General features: G+C 36.9%; 1 protein-coding gene across 6 annotated transcripts in view; it reads right to left on the bottom strand.

Moving 5' to 3' along the window:
- Hr38 (Hormone receptor-like in 38) overlaps positions 1–16677 on the bottom strand; it is a 71763-nt gene that overhangs the window by 49971 nt on the left and 5115 nt on the right. For 2 of the 6 annotated variants that reach the window (XM_083043469.1, XM_083043470.1), the window contains exon 1: positions 12503–13633. The exons of 1 other annotated variant lie outside the window; for it this stretch is intronic. In XM_083043469.1, the coding sequence (XP_082899595.1) occupies positions 12503–12818 (316 nt within the window). In that variant the 5' untranslated portion in view covers positions 12819–13633. Of the gene's footprint in view, positions 1–12502; positions 13635–13668; positions 14291–16677 lie in introns of those variants that run through there. 3 more of the 6 variants (XM_083043471.1, XM_083043473.1, XM_083043467.1) reach the window with 3 other exon arrangements.

Here is a 16677-nt window from a genome sequence, read left to right as displayed (position 1 = left end):
TAGGCGAATTTGTTGACATCTGTGTATCGAGACATTTAACTCGACGTTGGCGAAACAATTACTTGTCGTCTTCTTCTCTCTCTCTCTCTCTCTTATTCTAACTCTCTCTTTCTCTCTTTGTATCTCTCTCTGCAGTTAGTATTAGCGGCGGATAGCAAACGTTGGAAGATCAATATTTTGGTATAGCGGTTCTCATGCCGCATGTCTATCATGTGTGCGCGAATTCGATGCGATTAGCTGATTGATTGTTTAACTTGACCAACTTGTTTTACTTGACAATTATTCGTTCGCAATATTCGGCATGATAAATGTTTTATAATTTATGCGTCTCGATAATTATATAAATTGATATCTAAATCAGAAAGATATTTTACTTATAATTAGGGATATTGAAGAAGAAATGCAATCATTGCAATTCGATGCAATTAATATGGTTCTATCGAACTAAATTAAAATGATTTTATCTATGCATACAATTGCACCCCCTAATTTACTCTCTAACGTTACATTATATAAAATCTCTGTAATGCAAATTTTTGCAAAGATGTGTTCAAAAGGCTGTATCAAATTCATACAAGCCGTTTTCCCATCCCTGACACCCACACAATAAGTTTTCTTCTCTTTTTATTTTCCTCGACTTGGCAATGGTTGGCCCAGTTTTTCCGACACTCGTTTCTGTAAATTTCTCGCCAGCGTTTCCATTTCCCGCGCGCGACTGTATTGTATAATTTCATTGCGTACACTGTTAACCCACGTTTGTCGCTATGAGAAGTCTGACGCAGCGTACCACCCACTACTATATGCGACACGTTATGACAGTGCTGGTGCACGTTCTCGAGCGTGAGAGGCTAAAATATTTCCGTCAGAAATATGCAAGACGCGTGCGTATTAGTCAGTACGTTGAGAAATTTTTACAATTTCACTTTTCACGAGATTAAATCTCTCTCTCTCTCTCTCTCTCTCTCCCTCTGAAACATCCAGAGGGGCCAAATTTATCTCTTCAACTAAATTAGTTTTCCAAACGTAACGAGCTCTCGACTGCTATCTTTATTATTACTTTTATCCTTTTTTTTAGCATGTTAAATGATATCAGAAAATTATAATATTCCCGATAAAGTATAATTAGACATTTTTATTTTTATTTCGCGTAAATATTGTAGAAAAGTTTATCGAATGCAAAGTATCGAGTCGCAACAAGTAAATTGGCATTTAGAATAAAATTCTAGTTTTTATAAAAAAAAAAAAATAATAATTTATCCCCCTTGGTGCGGTCATTCACCAAGTCAATCGCCGTCCCGGTATTCGCGATCGCGATGCTCGAGACTGGCGATGTCGAAGACATGGCATCGTCATCGGCGTCTTGGCACACGCCGCTACCCTGTCGTCGGCTGCGGCGTCACGCGCGCTCGCTCTCTATGTTTGCTCTATGTTTAAATTTAGACGCCGACTATTACGCGATCAGACTCGTGCCTCGACGCAATCTCGACGACGTTGCTTCCTTCAACACCTTGCGTCGCGACGACGGCGTAATGCCGTTTCCCGGAAGCAGTTGCACGAGGAAGTCGTCGTGAAATCACCAACACCGCACCGGAATGCAAAAACTTTCACGTGTCCGGATGAGTCAATGCGACATGTGACGCAGCCATTTAAATTATTACATTTTCAATAAATTAGCTATTATTATATTATTTAATTAATTATAGTATTAGATAATTAATTGTAGAATAAGCCCGTTATTTGTGCAACATCCACTTTAAATATCAAATATATGATATTTAAAGAGAACAATTATGAAATCTAATAATTGAAATATTATATTAGTAAATAATGCTATAATAATTAGAAGATATGACAAATGAAGAATTGAATAATTTATGCAAATATGATGTAAATCTAAAATTTACGTAAAGGGAAAACTCATTTTAGTTATTTTATATTTAAAGGCAATCTTACGTTAAATTTTATAGACTTACTTTTATCGTCTCTATAAATTTTTCAATTATTTCGCTTTTGATTTTCTAAAATAATTTTATTATCATATAATTATTTTAAGTATTTTACGCTTATTATACGTGCGTATTATTTCCAATAAAAGAAATCATAATTGTTTAATAAAAGCACGTTACATTTTGCGATATAAAATTTTCATAAAAAGTCTACGTATACATCTGTATACAGATGTGTGCATATATTTCATTAATTACATAACGCTTGCCTAATCCATTTTAGCGCCCGTTAATCGATCGCGTAAATATCACTGAATGCTGCAGCTGCAAAAAAACGCGTCTCTTTTGCATGCGCGAAGAATATTCTACAGAAATTTCTACATCCCTCTACCTCATCAACTTTACGTTCCACCGCCCATCGAATCGACTTCTGCGCGATCGATACGATGTATCGTATACTGTCGGGAAAGTCGAAAACAACAAAGTGTATTAAATCGCGACAATTACCTGTCTGTGGAATCTATTCAAGAAAATACTCGCCCAACATTGATCAACAATTTTCTCATTAAAATATTATTAAAGTATGGTGTTACATACGTCTCATAATAAACATTAATTAAAAAATTGCATTCTCTTTCTCTCATTTTTTCCCTTTATTATACTTGTTTTATTTATTATTCCTATATTATAAGACTAATTTAATTTCGTTTAATTTAAAAGTTGTAAAAACGAGATAATAATTCGTTTAAGAGAAAGATTGATTTCTAAAATTAAAGAATCTGTGAAAAAAATGCAGTTCTAGAGAGAGAGCTTTATATATACTTCGATGAAATAAATTTCATATTTGTCTAAATTAATAGAGAAGCTGGTTATAAAAATAAAAATAATGGTTGTATGTTACTGTAGAATCAATATTATAAAAATACGTAAAGATCTTCCCTTCCATATATATCACTAATTAATCAATTGCAATATTAATATTAATAGCACTAATATTAATATTAAATAACTTATTAATAGAAATAGTTCACCCTAATATTAATATTAAGCAACTTATTAATAGTAATAGTTGAGTAATTATTTCTTCATTAGTCATTATAGACATAATATTATAGACACAACGACTACCACACGAAACACCCTCGCAATCCTTTGATAATATCCTATTTATCACATCGAGAGAGAGAAAAAAAGACCGACTCTAATCACAGCGAATTAGTTTTACTTAATTGCTAAAAAATAAATAATCGCAAGCAGCAACGTTACCGGAAGAAGTCTTTGAATAATCGGGACGTTGCGTCGACTTCACCTCACCACGATCGATCGGAGCATCTTGCGAAAGAGCCCAAAGTATCGATATACCAGTCTCGACGGGAGAGGCAGAATACACCGAAAACACGGAACCGTATGCGAAAGCAGGTGACGCCGAGAGCAAACTGACAGAAGCCACGTGGAGGAGGAAGGTTCGACCGTCACTGAGGCCGCGACGCCCGCCACCGCCACTACCTCCAGCGCAACGGTAACGACGTCGACGGCGTCAACGACGGCGGTGCATGACGCCCGAAATAGCGTCGTCCTTGGCGGTGCGCGTGACGTCGTCATCTCGCCACACGGTCGATGACGGACGGGGGCGGCATTGTGACGTCAGCGTTAATGCCACCACCGCCGACGCCATCGACACGACGCCCGAGTTTGCGCGTGGCGGATATTTTCATGGAACGGACGACACGAGGCTCTCTCTTTTACCGGAACGATCGATGGAGATTCGAACGTTGCAGATCAATTACGAAACTTGTTCGCCGCGTTCGTCGATATTGCTTGTTGACTGTTATTGTGTGGATTTTGACATACACAAAACCGATGATACGGACTACGTAACACGGGGAGATTATATATAAAAGTTAACACATTGACAGAATTTCATTATTCCTTTTTTTTCTGCGCGAGTTTCGAAAATAGTCTTGGGAATTGCCTATCATGTTTAGATTTTCAATTTTCTTTTTTTTTTTTTTTAAACCATTGTCTACCTCGATTTGTTTGTCCACCTCCATTTGTTTGACTTCAATTTGAAATAGATTTTTAATTTACAAAAAAAAACGAGACAATTTCTTCGATATAATTTCTTAAGGGGAAAAAAATTGAAAATAAAAATGGAGAACTTTATTATAAGCCAACTAAGGATGCAATTAGTTATAAATTAAATTTTTTGTTAGCAATTAAATATTTTGTTCTTTCTTCAAAATTATAATATTCAGTAAACATATCTCCAACAAAATCTTAATTTTTCAGAGACAAAATATCTGACGTTCAGAAATTAAAAAAATCTATGAAAAAAAATTCAATTAAAGATATACTCCAAGTTGACATAAGAGTTTATAAATGAAAACAGTGATATTAAAGAATTCCACGTACACTATGTTATATCGAGTGTAAATAAAATACTTGCATTATTTTAGTACGCTTGATTAATCGTTATCATCCTCGTATATTTTAAAAAGAGATGCCTATATAATCGAGGAATTATTTATTCTTATATGATTCAATTTTTAAAATCGATAAGAAACACTCCTGTGTGTGTAAATTGTATATCTAATTGAAAAATAATATACAAATTTCAAATTTAGCATATCGTGCCATAATTGTTTATATCACAAATAATATATTATACAATTCGAGATCGTATATATACAAAATATGATAACGAAAGTATTATAATAATCATTAATTATGCATTGTATATATGTGACATCACGAAACATGATAACAATTGAATATGATTTCAGGGATTCGTTTAAAAAGAGAACATATGTTAAATCGCGATAATATATGTACGTCATCGTCTCCAACAGCCGCATACCTAAGAAGCTTATGGTAATTTGGGCATATAGCACGCGGCAAAAATGTGTAACACCGCGAGCTGTATGACGCACGTGCCTGCTTCACCTGAAATAGACTTTGCTACGGAATCGCGTTCTACTTGAGTTTCGAGCAAAACGGCACAGTTTTCCGCACAAACGGATCAGTTTTACGTCGCGAAATCTTATCCCTGTCACTTGCCTTGTCCATATGTTTGCAGAAAAATCAAAGAGCGACTAAAATTAACATAAAGTCTAAATAAGAATAACCCAAAAAATCGATAATAAATAAAACTATGTGAATTAAGCTGTCTATAAACATATGTAGATTATATTAGAATCATTGTACTATAATATATTAGAATTTTTATATTTTTTTTTTATTTTATATGTGCAGGCTGTAATGTCGATTATATCGTGCGGCATTAACATGACACGATGATAGGGCCTGTAATCGATTGCTCTGTACTTCCTGCCGGTTTCTTCACGAAAGTCACGATACCGAAATCGCACCCCTTTGTGCAACACGTGCGCATCATATTCGACGGAAGTCTCATCATATCGCGATAACAATGCGTTAAATATTTGACGAAGTTTCGCGGTGTAGCATTTATGCAATATAAATCACGTCAGCTCGATTATTGTGTCTGTGATTTTTGCACGCTTCGTTTCAGTTCACCCCAAAGTTCGTTTTTTCGGTCGCGTGTTTTCTTTCGAAAGAAAAGATATAGGGGATGAATCGATCGTGAACGCCATAATTGAATATCACGTCTCCTGTCACCCCCCCCCCCACATGCTTTAAATAATTCTTTTTCACATACATGTATTTTAATTATAATTTCTATCCCTCGCTTTTCTTGTTTAATAAATATTTTGTTCAACGAAACGTTAGATAATTGATATTTCATTATGTAATTTAATATTTGTTGATCAAAATAGAAAGAATTTATAATTGTATACTTTATAAACTAACGAGAGAGAATATTTATCTGGGAAGAGAAGGAGAGAATGTGTGCATCCATATGTGTGTTTGTATGATATGATTATGTATATTAATAAATTAAATTAAATCACAATTTGATATGTTATTGATATTAGATATTAAAATCAATTATCCATTAACATTGTATTATAAGTATCATTGTGTTATATAAGTTTAATAATGTGGAACTAAAAATATGTATTTTACAGATACCTCTAATCAAATTTAAAATAAAGAATAATTTATACATCTTTCTATTTAATAATTAATATATCTCATATATAAAATATCATATATAAAATACGTATGCATAAATATAAAAATACAACCATTTATAAACTTTTCATCCTCCTACACATAAAATAAAACAATTAATAGTTCTTTTACCACGAATTAAAAAATGCTGAAATATTTTACTATTTAGATAACAATTTTATTTTACTCAACATACTCGCGTACATTATATTAAAATTCTATGAAATGAAAGGCTTTGAAACGACAACATTTCTGTGCTGATTTCTACTAAAAATTGGCAGTTTGCCATGTATGTATAAATGCGCGTGTGTATGTGTGTTATCCGTATTATCTCTCCGTCATCCCCCTCTCAGTTACACAAAGATACGTTTTATCTCGCAAAAGTACGGTGTGAATTTCGGCGTGAGCATGATTTACAATCCGTCGGCTATCATCGACGATAGACTAATCGATCGGCGAACAAAACGAACGAATCGCGGAACGCCTTATCAGAGCCAGCTTCGCGATGCGTCGACGTATGATTCAGCGGCAACGTTCGAATGGACCAACGATTCTCTTATGTGATGCAATGATCGGGACGCGAGACGGTCGGTTTATATCGCGCGCGTGGTTCCACTCTATAGCATATCGGAAACGTGAAAAGAGCGGCACGTGATGCGTCAGCCGCTTCGGTCTCTTTTGTAGCCCAGCCAAGCAGCCGCGGATCGCCCGCCTCGCGCGTATATATTTAGTTTGCCCAGCAAAACAATGCAATTGGCCTCTAGGAAGCGCTGTTCAGACTCTCTATTGGTCCATCAAGGACCTTTTTTAACCCTTCACTTTGACTGCGCCAGATCATGCGTATACGCAAGCGGTATTTTTTTTGCGGAAAGTTACGGTACTTTCGCGTAAAATAATATAGCGTAATTTATATTTATCATTGAAAAATTAAATCGATAAGTGAGATTTTTTATCGATATAGTTTAAATAATACTTTTAAAATAATGATATGTTTAAATGATAAGAGATAAATGTCGAAAAAAATAGAACGAATAAATCAATTATTCTAGATATTTCGCGTTTATAAGTAATAAAGATTGGTTCTTCATGCGAGCACCACTTTTATACGCCAATACAGGTTTTTGTCGGCAGAGCTGCCGATTAATTGCGTTATGTATGATCGAACTCCCTTAAATGTTAAAAATAGTCAATAACCCACCAGCACGATAAAATATCTTTGTAACCAATTTCATATGAATTGTAGATAAAATAATTCGCTTTAAAAGACATAAAAATTGCAAGTAAAAATTGACAAATAATTTTGGTTCACATATCAATGATTTTTTTCATTTCACTTGGTACTCGTCAAATGCTTTGAAAGTATCGAAAATTATAAAAGTAGAAAGATCGATTAATAATAGCAAAAAAGGACAGACTGAAAAAAAATAGTATCGTAATAGATCAAGTAGTAATAGTAGTAGTAGTAGTAGTAATAGTAAGTGAAGTATCTTTAAACAATTTTTACAGCTTATGGGGAACTTTCGCGACACGACGTATATGCACATATTAATTAATGTCGAATGAATCCGCACGGAAAATCGTTCGACGCGCGATTCGCACGCGGTGGAATGTTGCTCGGCGCGAAAATAGAGGCGCACGATGAGCGTGGAAAAGAAATAGGACGATGCGCGCGCCGATTGGCGGCATACGATAGAGAGAATATATAATGTAAGAATTTTTACACACACGGGAGAGAATATTTTCCGATATATCACTTTAAACTACCCCTTGTGTGCTGCTCAGTGACTGCGTGAACAAGCTCTCTACGTTATAACGGATGCGCGCGTTACGGGCCGAGAAGAGGAAGCACGCGCGCGCGCGAGACGTCGCTTTCTTGGTTACGGCACACGCGTGCATAATGCACAAACACGTGTAATGTATGATGTACATATGTACGGCACACACCACGGCTCTGTTTATGGAGCCTCTGGCCTTGGCGAGTCAAGGGACGCGGGATTTGTTCGCGTACAAACTACCCCCGCTCGCATCCCTCCGCCTCTGTCATCCGTCCACCACCCTGTAAACGAGAGCAAACTCACTCCCGGACACGCGCGCGACGCTTGATCGCGATCGGAACCTTCGATCTCTCCATCGGATAAATCTCTCTTCCCGAGTTTAAATCTGACCGTGTACTCCGAGAAAGTTCGACTCACGTGCATGCGCGAGAAATTTTTTTATATGATAATCCTGATTCGAAAATGATGAGAGAGGCGAGATGGACTCGCTTTCTATATACGATAATCGCATGGGCGAAATGAAAGAAGAATCGTATATATAATATTTTTCCACGGAAACAATCCGTTTTAAGTGATAAACAAAATAAAAACCTTTTTTACTGTACACATACACGCATACGTGCACACACGTATGTATACACCGTTTACTTTGAAGCGAGATCATTTACCGTGAAACGTATATCGTGGTTGTTTTTATAAAATCACCTATGTGACAAAATCATAATTCTTCCCGGGAGAGATAAAAAAACGAATATTATAATGATATTGCTGCAAAGTATTCAATGTGTAATTTTTTCTTGCAAACGATTCCACAATTTCATTACATGTGTATCTCATTCTCTCGCGAATAAATTTCAATGATAAAAATGGTATTTTCGTTGAGTCTATCTTTAATGCAGTTGAAATGTTAAAGTCAAAATTTCATACCGTTATATTTTTTTACAAAAATCTGCGTAGCTGTAAATAGACTGCGTTAAATAATTTAATTTTAACGCTGCTTCTAAAATGCATTTATCATGAGCATATGATATAATCAATGCATTATTTTTTCTAAATAATATGATAATTACATAATTAAAATAATCGTTAAATTTATTTGTGGAAAAGAAAGTATTGAAATCATATGTTTCTTAAAAAATCCATTTTCATTTTTGCCATAAATAATGAAGGAAGATGTTATAGATAATACTATATGCGTTGCAATATTAAAATATATAGTACAAGCAAATATATTTAAGAGACTTAAAAATACATTAAATAAAGAGTAAGGAATATTTTCGTAAAAATATTAGACTTTGTCTATTTAATATAAGAAGAGATACACCCTTTGCTTGACTCTTGAAAAGTTAATTAAGATCAGTGCGGCATTGAACGTGCTAATAATTATGACAAATCAAACTAACAAAAGACGTCGCGATAAAAATGTTTGCCGACGTCTGACTTTTGATACATTTAACTACTTGTTAAAGGATATCTGCAAGTCTTTCAAATTTATTTGTACCAAATAATAATGGGAAAATTCCAAGTAAATGTGTTAGGAGAATATGTGGAAAATTCGGTTTTTACACGATAATATAATATTAATTTTACAATCCGGCATTTTACATGCGAGTCACCAATATCAAATATCTTGTACAAACCAACATAAGTACCATAGGAAAGAAGAGATATGTGCCATGTATTAATGTCGCAATTATGATATCTCTGTCGTATTATAACAAATTTTGGATAACTTGATTTCCGATAAAAGTCTCCAAATTTTTTTTTTATTTTATAGTCGAACGAACAAATTTTTTTTTTTAACAAATCCCGAATCTTCCCGATTTAAATTCTAAATCCGAAATATCAATAGATTTTCGTGAGCGATCCAATTCCGATTTGCCTTTGTCTCCGATGCACGAGCTATTTTTCTTGGGCGATTTCTCTCGCACGTGCGATGTATCGATCGCTTCGGCAACACCCGGATTATAACGGCACGACGGTATATTTAATATACGAAGTAATAAGCGCTGATTTATCATTGTCACGGCCGTTACTCTCTCATGCGAGTAGTATGTTACAATCGGCGACTCTGTCGCAATTCGAGCAGAGCGAAACCGGTGACCGGCCGCCTCGCCTGCGTTCGCTCTCGGTGCAAGTGGTTATATTTGTAGAGTATTCGTATATACACACTCTTCTTTCCTGTGGTCTCGTGCAGGCCAAGTATGTACGCGGAAAAGAAACGACTTGCACTCGGCCGACTGCCAGATCGCTATATTTATCACAACGTGCCGATTACACCTGTAAAAAGTTCTATGGGAACAGAGAGCATGGATCCCGTAGTACCTATCAATCACTGGAATAAGACCCTCCCACACCACGAGTGTACGCTCATCTCTCGCGAATACATAAAATAAATTTTATTTCAAATGCTACATAAATTTATAATAAAGCTCTTTTTTTTATATAAAAGTATTGGTTATATAACTCGCGCGATATCAATTTATTTATATATTTATCGATTAGAGATAATAATTATGTAGCTATAATAGAAGTGAGAAAATAACGTGGGGAGTCCTCTAGGTAACTTTTAAGTAAACATGCTTGGTTTAGATGTGTGAAACATAGAAATGATGGCGCGATGAGTTTGATGGATAAAATGTTTAAATTAAAAATTTGATCGATAATTTTTTTATCGAAGATATGCTTAAGTTTTTTAAAAAAAATCTTAGATATGTTAAGATGTGATTAAAATTAATTATTATAGATCTTAGAATTATCTTAGAGCATAAAATGATTAAAATTGATTATTTGATCTGAACTCTTACATTTAAAAATTAATGTTTCTTAAAATAATTTTCACATATTGAAAAAAGTGAATTACTTTTATGTTAATGATTTTGATTCTTATTCATATTGATATTGCGTAACGTCAAAATGTTTTTTAATGTTTTTTAATGTTTTGACATTACTCAATTTCATTGTAAATAAGTATTAAAACATTATTAACATAAAAACAATTTATTTTAAAAACTTCTGGAAGACATTAATTTAAAAATCTAGACTGACATTTTCGGACATTGAAAAACTTAATAAGTCACGACAAGAGAAAGAGCGAGGAAGAGAGAGAGAAAGAAAAGAAAAAATAGAATAGAGACGTAGCTTGACGTCATAATTTTCATGTGGCCACCGCGATCGATGCGTCCAGGTGAATTGTGATTTAATTGGTAGACGGAAAATAATCGCGGCAAAGTGGATCACCGATTGTCTAGGCGAAATAATAATAACGATATTCTCGTCCGTCGTCTACGTCACGGCTGTGACGTAAGTAGATATCGGGCACAAACGGTGACGAGCGTTTGGAAATATTGGACGACTGCGAAGTGGCGATAACCCAAATCGCCCTATAATAGCGTTCAATTATTTATCTGTCGTTCCTCGATTAACCGCAAATGGCACAGAGAAAACGAATCATAATTATCGACAATAAAATATTGCGCAAGATATTCGTCGTCGTTTTCAAATAAATGTTGAATAATATTCGTGGTATAAATTGATATTTAAATCTCGAGCGAAATACGTAAACGAGCTTATACTATGTGTCATTGTCCCGCGAGAAATAAAATTATTAGAACAAACTCAAAGCGATTCATATTAATAAAAACTGTCTAACATAAATGATGTACGAATTCTTTCATCATTGGGATCGAATTAAAACGCGCGCAATAGATCGCAGAATTATATTCATCGGAATTATATTCATTCCGATAAGTTTCTGCAATCGAAAATTAAATAGAGTATAAGACTGTGTGACCTAAATACCGAGCAATGCTCCGTAAATGTTTTAACAATTTAATATTATATTTGTATGTAACACATGCGAATATGTATGTATATGTAAAATACTTTAATTGTATACTTAATTGCATATAATACTGTAAATCGAAAAAATTAATCGATGATTCTTCTAATTTAATTCATTTTATAGTAATAAATTTATTATATTAAATATTAGTGACGCGTGTCATTATTTTCCACATTTAAATTTACCAATAAATATATAACAATTTAATATTTGTTTGCACGTATATGAAGAAATGATTAAACTCTTTAACTCCCCCCCCCCCCAATTACTTTTGATTTCCTATAATTTTAAAAATAAATCGTATTTTTTCACGAGAATAAAATAAAATAAAAATAAGATTTAACGTTTTATACAACACATATAAAGACGACTTTCAAATTTCATGAAATATGCATAATGTGCTCTTTCCGCTTTTATCGGATTCGCAACTTTAATAACGCCTTGTAGTTTCTTGATGTGCGCTATTATGTGTTTCATTTAAAATTTCCTATCAATAAATTTCTCAATATTTTTAAATTATTGATTATTATCAATTAAATTATCAGGTCAGACAACAAAATATAGAATCGGTATTCGAACAGAATCCGTAATATAGAGGTACGAAATATCGTAGGAGAAAATGCGCTAAAGCTATCTACATGTGCATGAATAAAAATGCTTGAAGTGCAGGAAAAATGATTAATATAAAAATTGCAATCTCGTCGACGATCGCGATTTAGCACCCTCAGCGCAGCCAACCACCACCGTCATCACCACCATCACCACCATCACCATCACCATAACCACCATTAGCAGTTTATGGGTCTAATCCGTCCGCGATCTTGCGTCCGATTTATCTGACTTACACTTGTTCCAATGATCGTGGCGTTGCGCCGCGTGGTGCTCGAGATTCCGATGATGGTCGTGATTGTTGTTGCTGTCCGCGGCGATGGTGACCTGGTGATACGGCGTGGCGGTGGTCAGATGGATCGGCGCCGCCGCCGATCGCTCCTGTTGCTCGACCCCCAGGTGCCGGGCAACGGCGGTGGCGCCGCGATGCTGCGGATGCTGCGGATGATGATGATGATGATGATGATGATGATGGTGGTGGTGCGCCGCGACGCCGACGGCGGCGGCGGTCGCTTCCGCGTTGCCGGTGCTGTCCTCGACCGTGGTGAGCATCGCACTTCGTTCAATCGCGATAGCTGCTCATCGGGTGACCGCCGATCGCGGTTCGCGTGGCATCCCGCACGCGGCGTGGATCGCGATCGGAAATGCGGTACGCGCGCTTCGTAAAATTCGATTCCGAGATGTCCCGCGAGTCTCTCTATCTACGTTGCGAATAGATCCTCGAGCGAAGAGATTCAAGTGAGTTCCAATACACTGGACCGCAAAATGCTGCGATCGGCGTGGACATCGAAGATCTAGATTTGTTTAGATCCTAGACGAAGGATCTGACATTTGACGTCGATATATATGGATGATTCTAAAAGTCTATTCGATCGATGAGATCGTGCAAAAATGAGATCGAAATATTTTACACCGACCGGTTGTTATAAATCGTGTCGCGCGTTTGAGAAAATGCAAAAAGCTGGCAATCAGTATCGGTACATCCCTTTAATGAAGCATGCGCGCCGCGCCGTCTGGCGGGTGGACGGCAGGAGGGAAGGAAAGAGAGCGAAGTAGAAACAACGATAAATGGTCAGACTTGTGAGACACGGTCGAAAATTTCTAAGCGAATGCCACGAATCGATCGAACGCGTGCTTTCTCTATTTGATCCTCGATAATTAGAAGAAAAACATATTTGAAAAACTAAAGGAAAAGAAGAAAGAAACGGTGGAATTGGAGCAGATATATAAAATCAGGTAAAAGGAAGAGGACCTCCTGCCGTCAATCAGTGGAGAACGTGCTCCCGCTTCGCGATCCTCGCACATACACACACAAAATACACAGGAGCAGAGCGACAGTCTCCTCCCGCGCAACAACGAAATGAACGAATGTGAGACCAGCACACGTGATGTGATCACCGACCTGCGTGCGTCGTCGTAGGGCAAGAGAAGTCCTTCCGGATGATGTTGTCGGAGGTCAGCACCCCACCGAGGAGCCCGAATACTTCAGCTCTGGGCACTCGCATGCAGAATTCAGATACCTCTTCGCCGCTTATCGCGTCGTCGTGCCGGACGACATCGTTGCTCTTTCTGTTGGACCTGATCCTCGAATGCTGCTGTTCGGTCCTGTTCGAAGAAGGCCGCCGATAGTTGCAACTACCATTCAGCACTGATAGCCGATTGACAGATCGTCACTCCGGGGATCACCGACCGCGACGATCAACCACGCGGAGAGAGAAACGCGACGAGATCGCACAGGTGTCCCGTCGTCGCGAGGGTACAAACAACCCTCGAGCGTGCGATTTAGCACGATTTATAACGCGTGAAATGAATTGACAGTGCTCAGCGTCGATTGGAGCCGAGCGAAACGTCGAGCCGGAGAGGGAAAAAAAATCGAACGAGAGACAGGTGAAAGAGCCTGTGTGAGGAGAGTGAAACCTTCAGTTACCCTGGAGAGCGATACACTCGCACGGGTGGCCGGCTGCCGCGTAACTGAGTCCGGATCGCGCGCGTTCCTCCGCTATATTAAAACCGTACCGTGTGTAGCGGCGGCGACGACGGTGGCTGCGACCGAGGAGCGGAGAGAAGAGAGAGAAGAACCGAAGGCACCGCGGCGACGGGAGGCAAACGGCGCTAACGATGACGTCATCGCGGACGTCATACCCGGGACGCGCACACACAGCAGCAACCGGCGCGGCGGCGGATCGATGGACCAGACCCGAGTGTGAGCGCACCTATTGGCCCACGCGGTTGATGATGCCGTTACAATGACGTCAACACACCACCTACCGATCACCTGACTGTATTCCTTCCTCCACCATCCCACCATTCCCCCTTTCCTCTTTCGCACCCTCCGGCACCCTCGCCTTTTCAACCCCACGCAAACCTCGAGGCAACGGCGGCACGCGAACCCGACGTCTCTCGAAATGAAGATAGAAGGAAAACAAATGAGGAAAAAGAGTGGAAAGAGAGAGAAAAAAAAGATTTTTAATTCGAGATTCTTCCGCTTCCGCGTTTTCTTTTGATGTTTGCCCTGATGATAGTCAGGGTTTTTATGAACGTGACATAATTATGTTACACGATTACGATGTCATTTCTTTTATACATGCTATGGTTCGATAGATTTTATATACTTTATTATCTGAATGAAGTGTGTACGAGTGTGGTATGATTATTGTATGATATTACGATATTACGTAAAATCTCTTTGATATATTACGATATCACGATATTACGTTAAAACCTTTTTCATCGAAGCGATTTTTATTCTTTTTTTCAATTCGTTTCTTTTTCAATAATAATATAACATTCTCTTTCAGATATGTGAATTTTTTTATTGATGCGCTGTGATTATATAATAGGACAATAATAAAATATATTAATTGCTTTATTTCCTATTTGAATAAAAATAATATATTCTCTGTATATCTCTTGAAAAAATAAATAATTTTTCTAGTTTTCTAAAATAGAATAAAATACTTTAGCGTAGGAATCTTTAGGAGTTGTTTTCAATTAAAACTTTATCTTAGAATTTAATTTATTTATTTAACTATGCGATATATAAGAAATATCAGAATCTCTCAGATATAAAAATCCCTCAGATTTCAATTCAGTTTACTAATAAAATTGATAAACTGAATATAAAATCTATAATTAAACGTGAAATTAATACCCTCTTTGGTAACCATAAAATAACCATGAGAAATTACTCAATTCGTCGATGATGATGATTATGCAATGCGTGCCAAGTGTTAATGAAGCATTATCATCTGTTTCGTTTCATCTATTGTCATAAATAATATTAATAAGATCAATATGACGGAGCGAACTTATATCGCTTATAGCCGGTTTTGTAATATCGATGAGAAAAGACTACGATAGCCGACACTCATTACTCGTGCATGCAGCGATATAACGGAATGCATCGGTGGCGCGCAGACCTGCTGTCGTTATTAATCCACAACCTAAGAATGCGCAATCCATCTGACCTCGTAATGTAATCAGACGCGATAGCTGACAGTTTTCGTGTAAAGATGCGATGGTAATTCACTATTTTATTTTGTCCGTGATGATCTAAGAGCCCCCCCCCCTCCTCCCATTGTTAATTAATGTAAATCTAGGAAAATTCTAATAGTAATTAATTCCCCTTATGAGTTGCATGATGTTTATCTTATATAACGTAACAGATAAAAGGGATTATATATGTTTCTGTACTTTAACTTGTAAAAATTGTAGACTTTAATTTCGTCCTTTTAATTCTTGTAGAAACTTTTAAAGCTTACATGATAAAAAAAATTAAATTAAATTAAATTACAGGATGAGCGAATTTATTAAATCTTTTTTTTTTCCTTTATAATATGTTTCAATCCCTACGAAGTTTTGGAATCAATTAGGCCTGGCAAAAACACCAAATAAAAATTTTAATAAAAATCAAATACACTCCTTATCGTAACAGAAACTATATATGCTTCATGTTAAAATCGAATCATTTTAATAGATAGTTCCATTTTCATATAAATTCGTCATGAATACCGAGAAAATACAATTAAAAGTTTCTAAAGCATCGCAATGGGAATGTTTCTCAGTGTTGCAGTGTCTGGATTCTCGTCTAATTTTTTTTGTTCTAGATCGCCTTTCGAGAATCCACTCGCGCAGACTCGATCATTCGGAACAAGCGGTTTAATACGTCATCAATTTATCCGCGGCGTCACTCCAGAATGAAACAATGACGTCGTCATTTTCCCCCACCGCGACCGCGACTATGACGATGCCACTATTATCGCTTCTGCGCGTGGGTCAGCCACGACAAGGAAGGGTTGTTATCAAGAAAGGGGAGAAAGAGAGAGACGGGATGAATAGAAAAAGGGAGACAAAGAGGGATTGCGACGCACGCCGCTTTTCCGTCGTCGATTTCCACCACCGCCACGCCGGC

Source organism: Prenolepis imparis, unplaced genomic scaffold, assembly GCF_030444845.1.
Source record: "Prenolepis imparis isolate NDT839.2.m4 unplaced genomic scaffold, iyPreImpa1.0 SCAF_8, whole genome shotgun sequence".
NCBI lineage: Eukaryota > Metazoa > Arthropoda > Insecta > Hymenoptera > Formicidae > Prenolepis > Prenolepis imparis.
The sequence above is the reverse complement of the archived record's forward strand: the minus strand, read 5'-3'. Positions and strand labels throughout refer to the sequence as shown.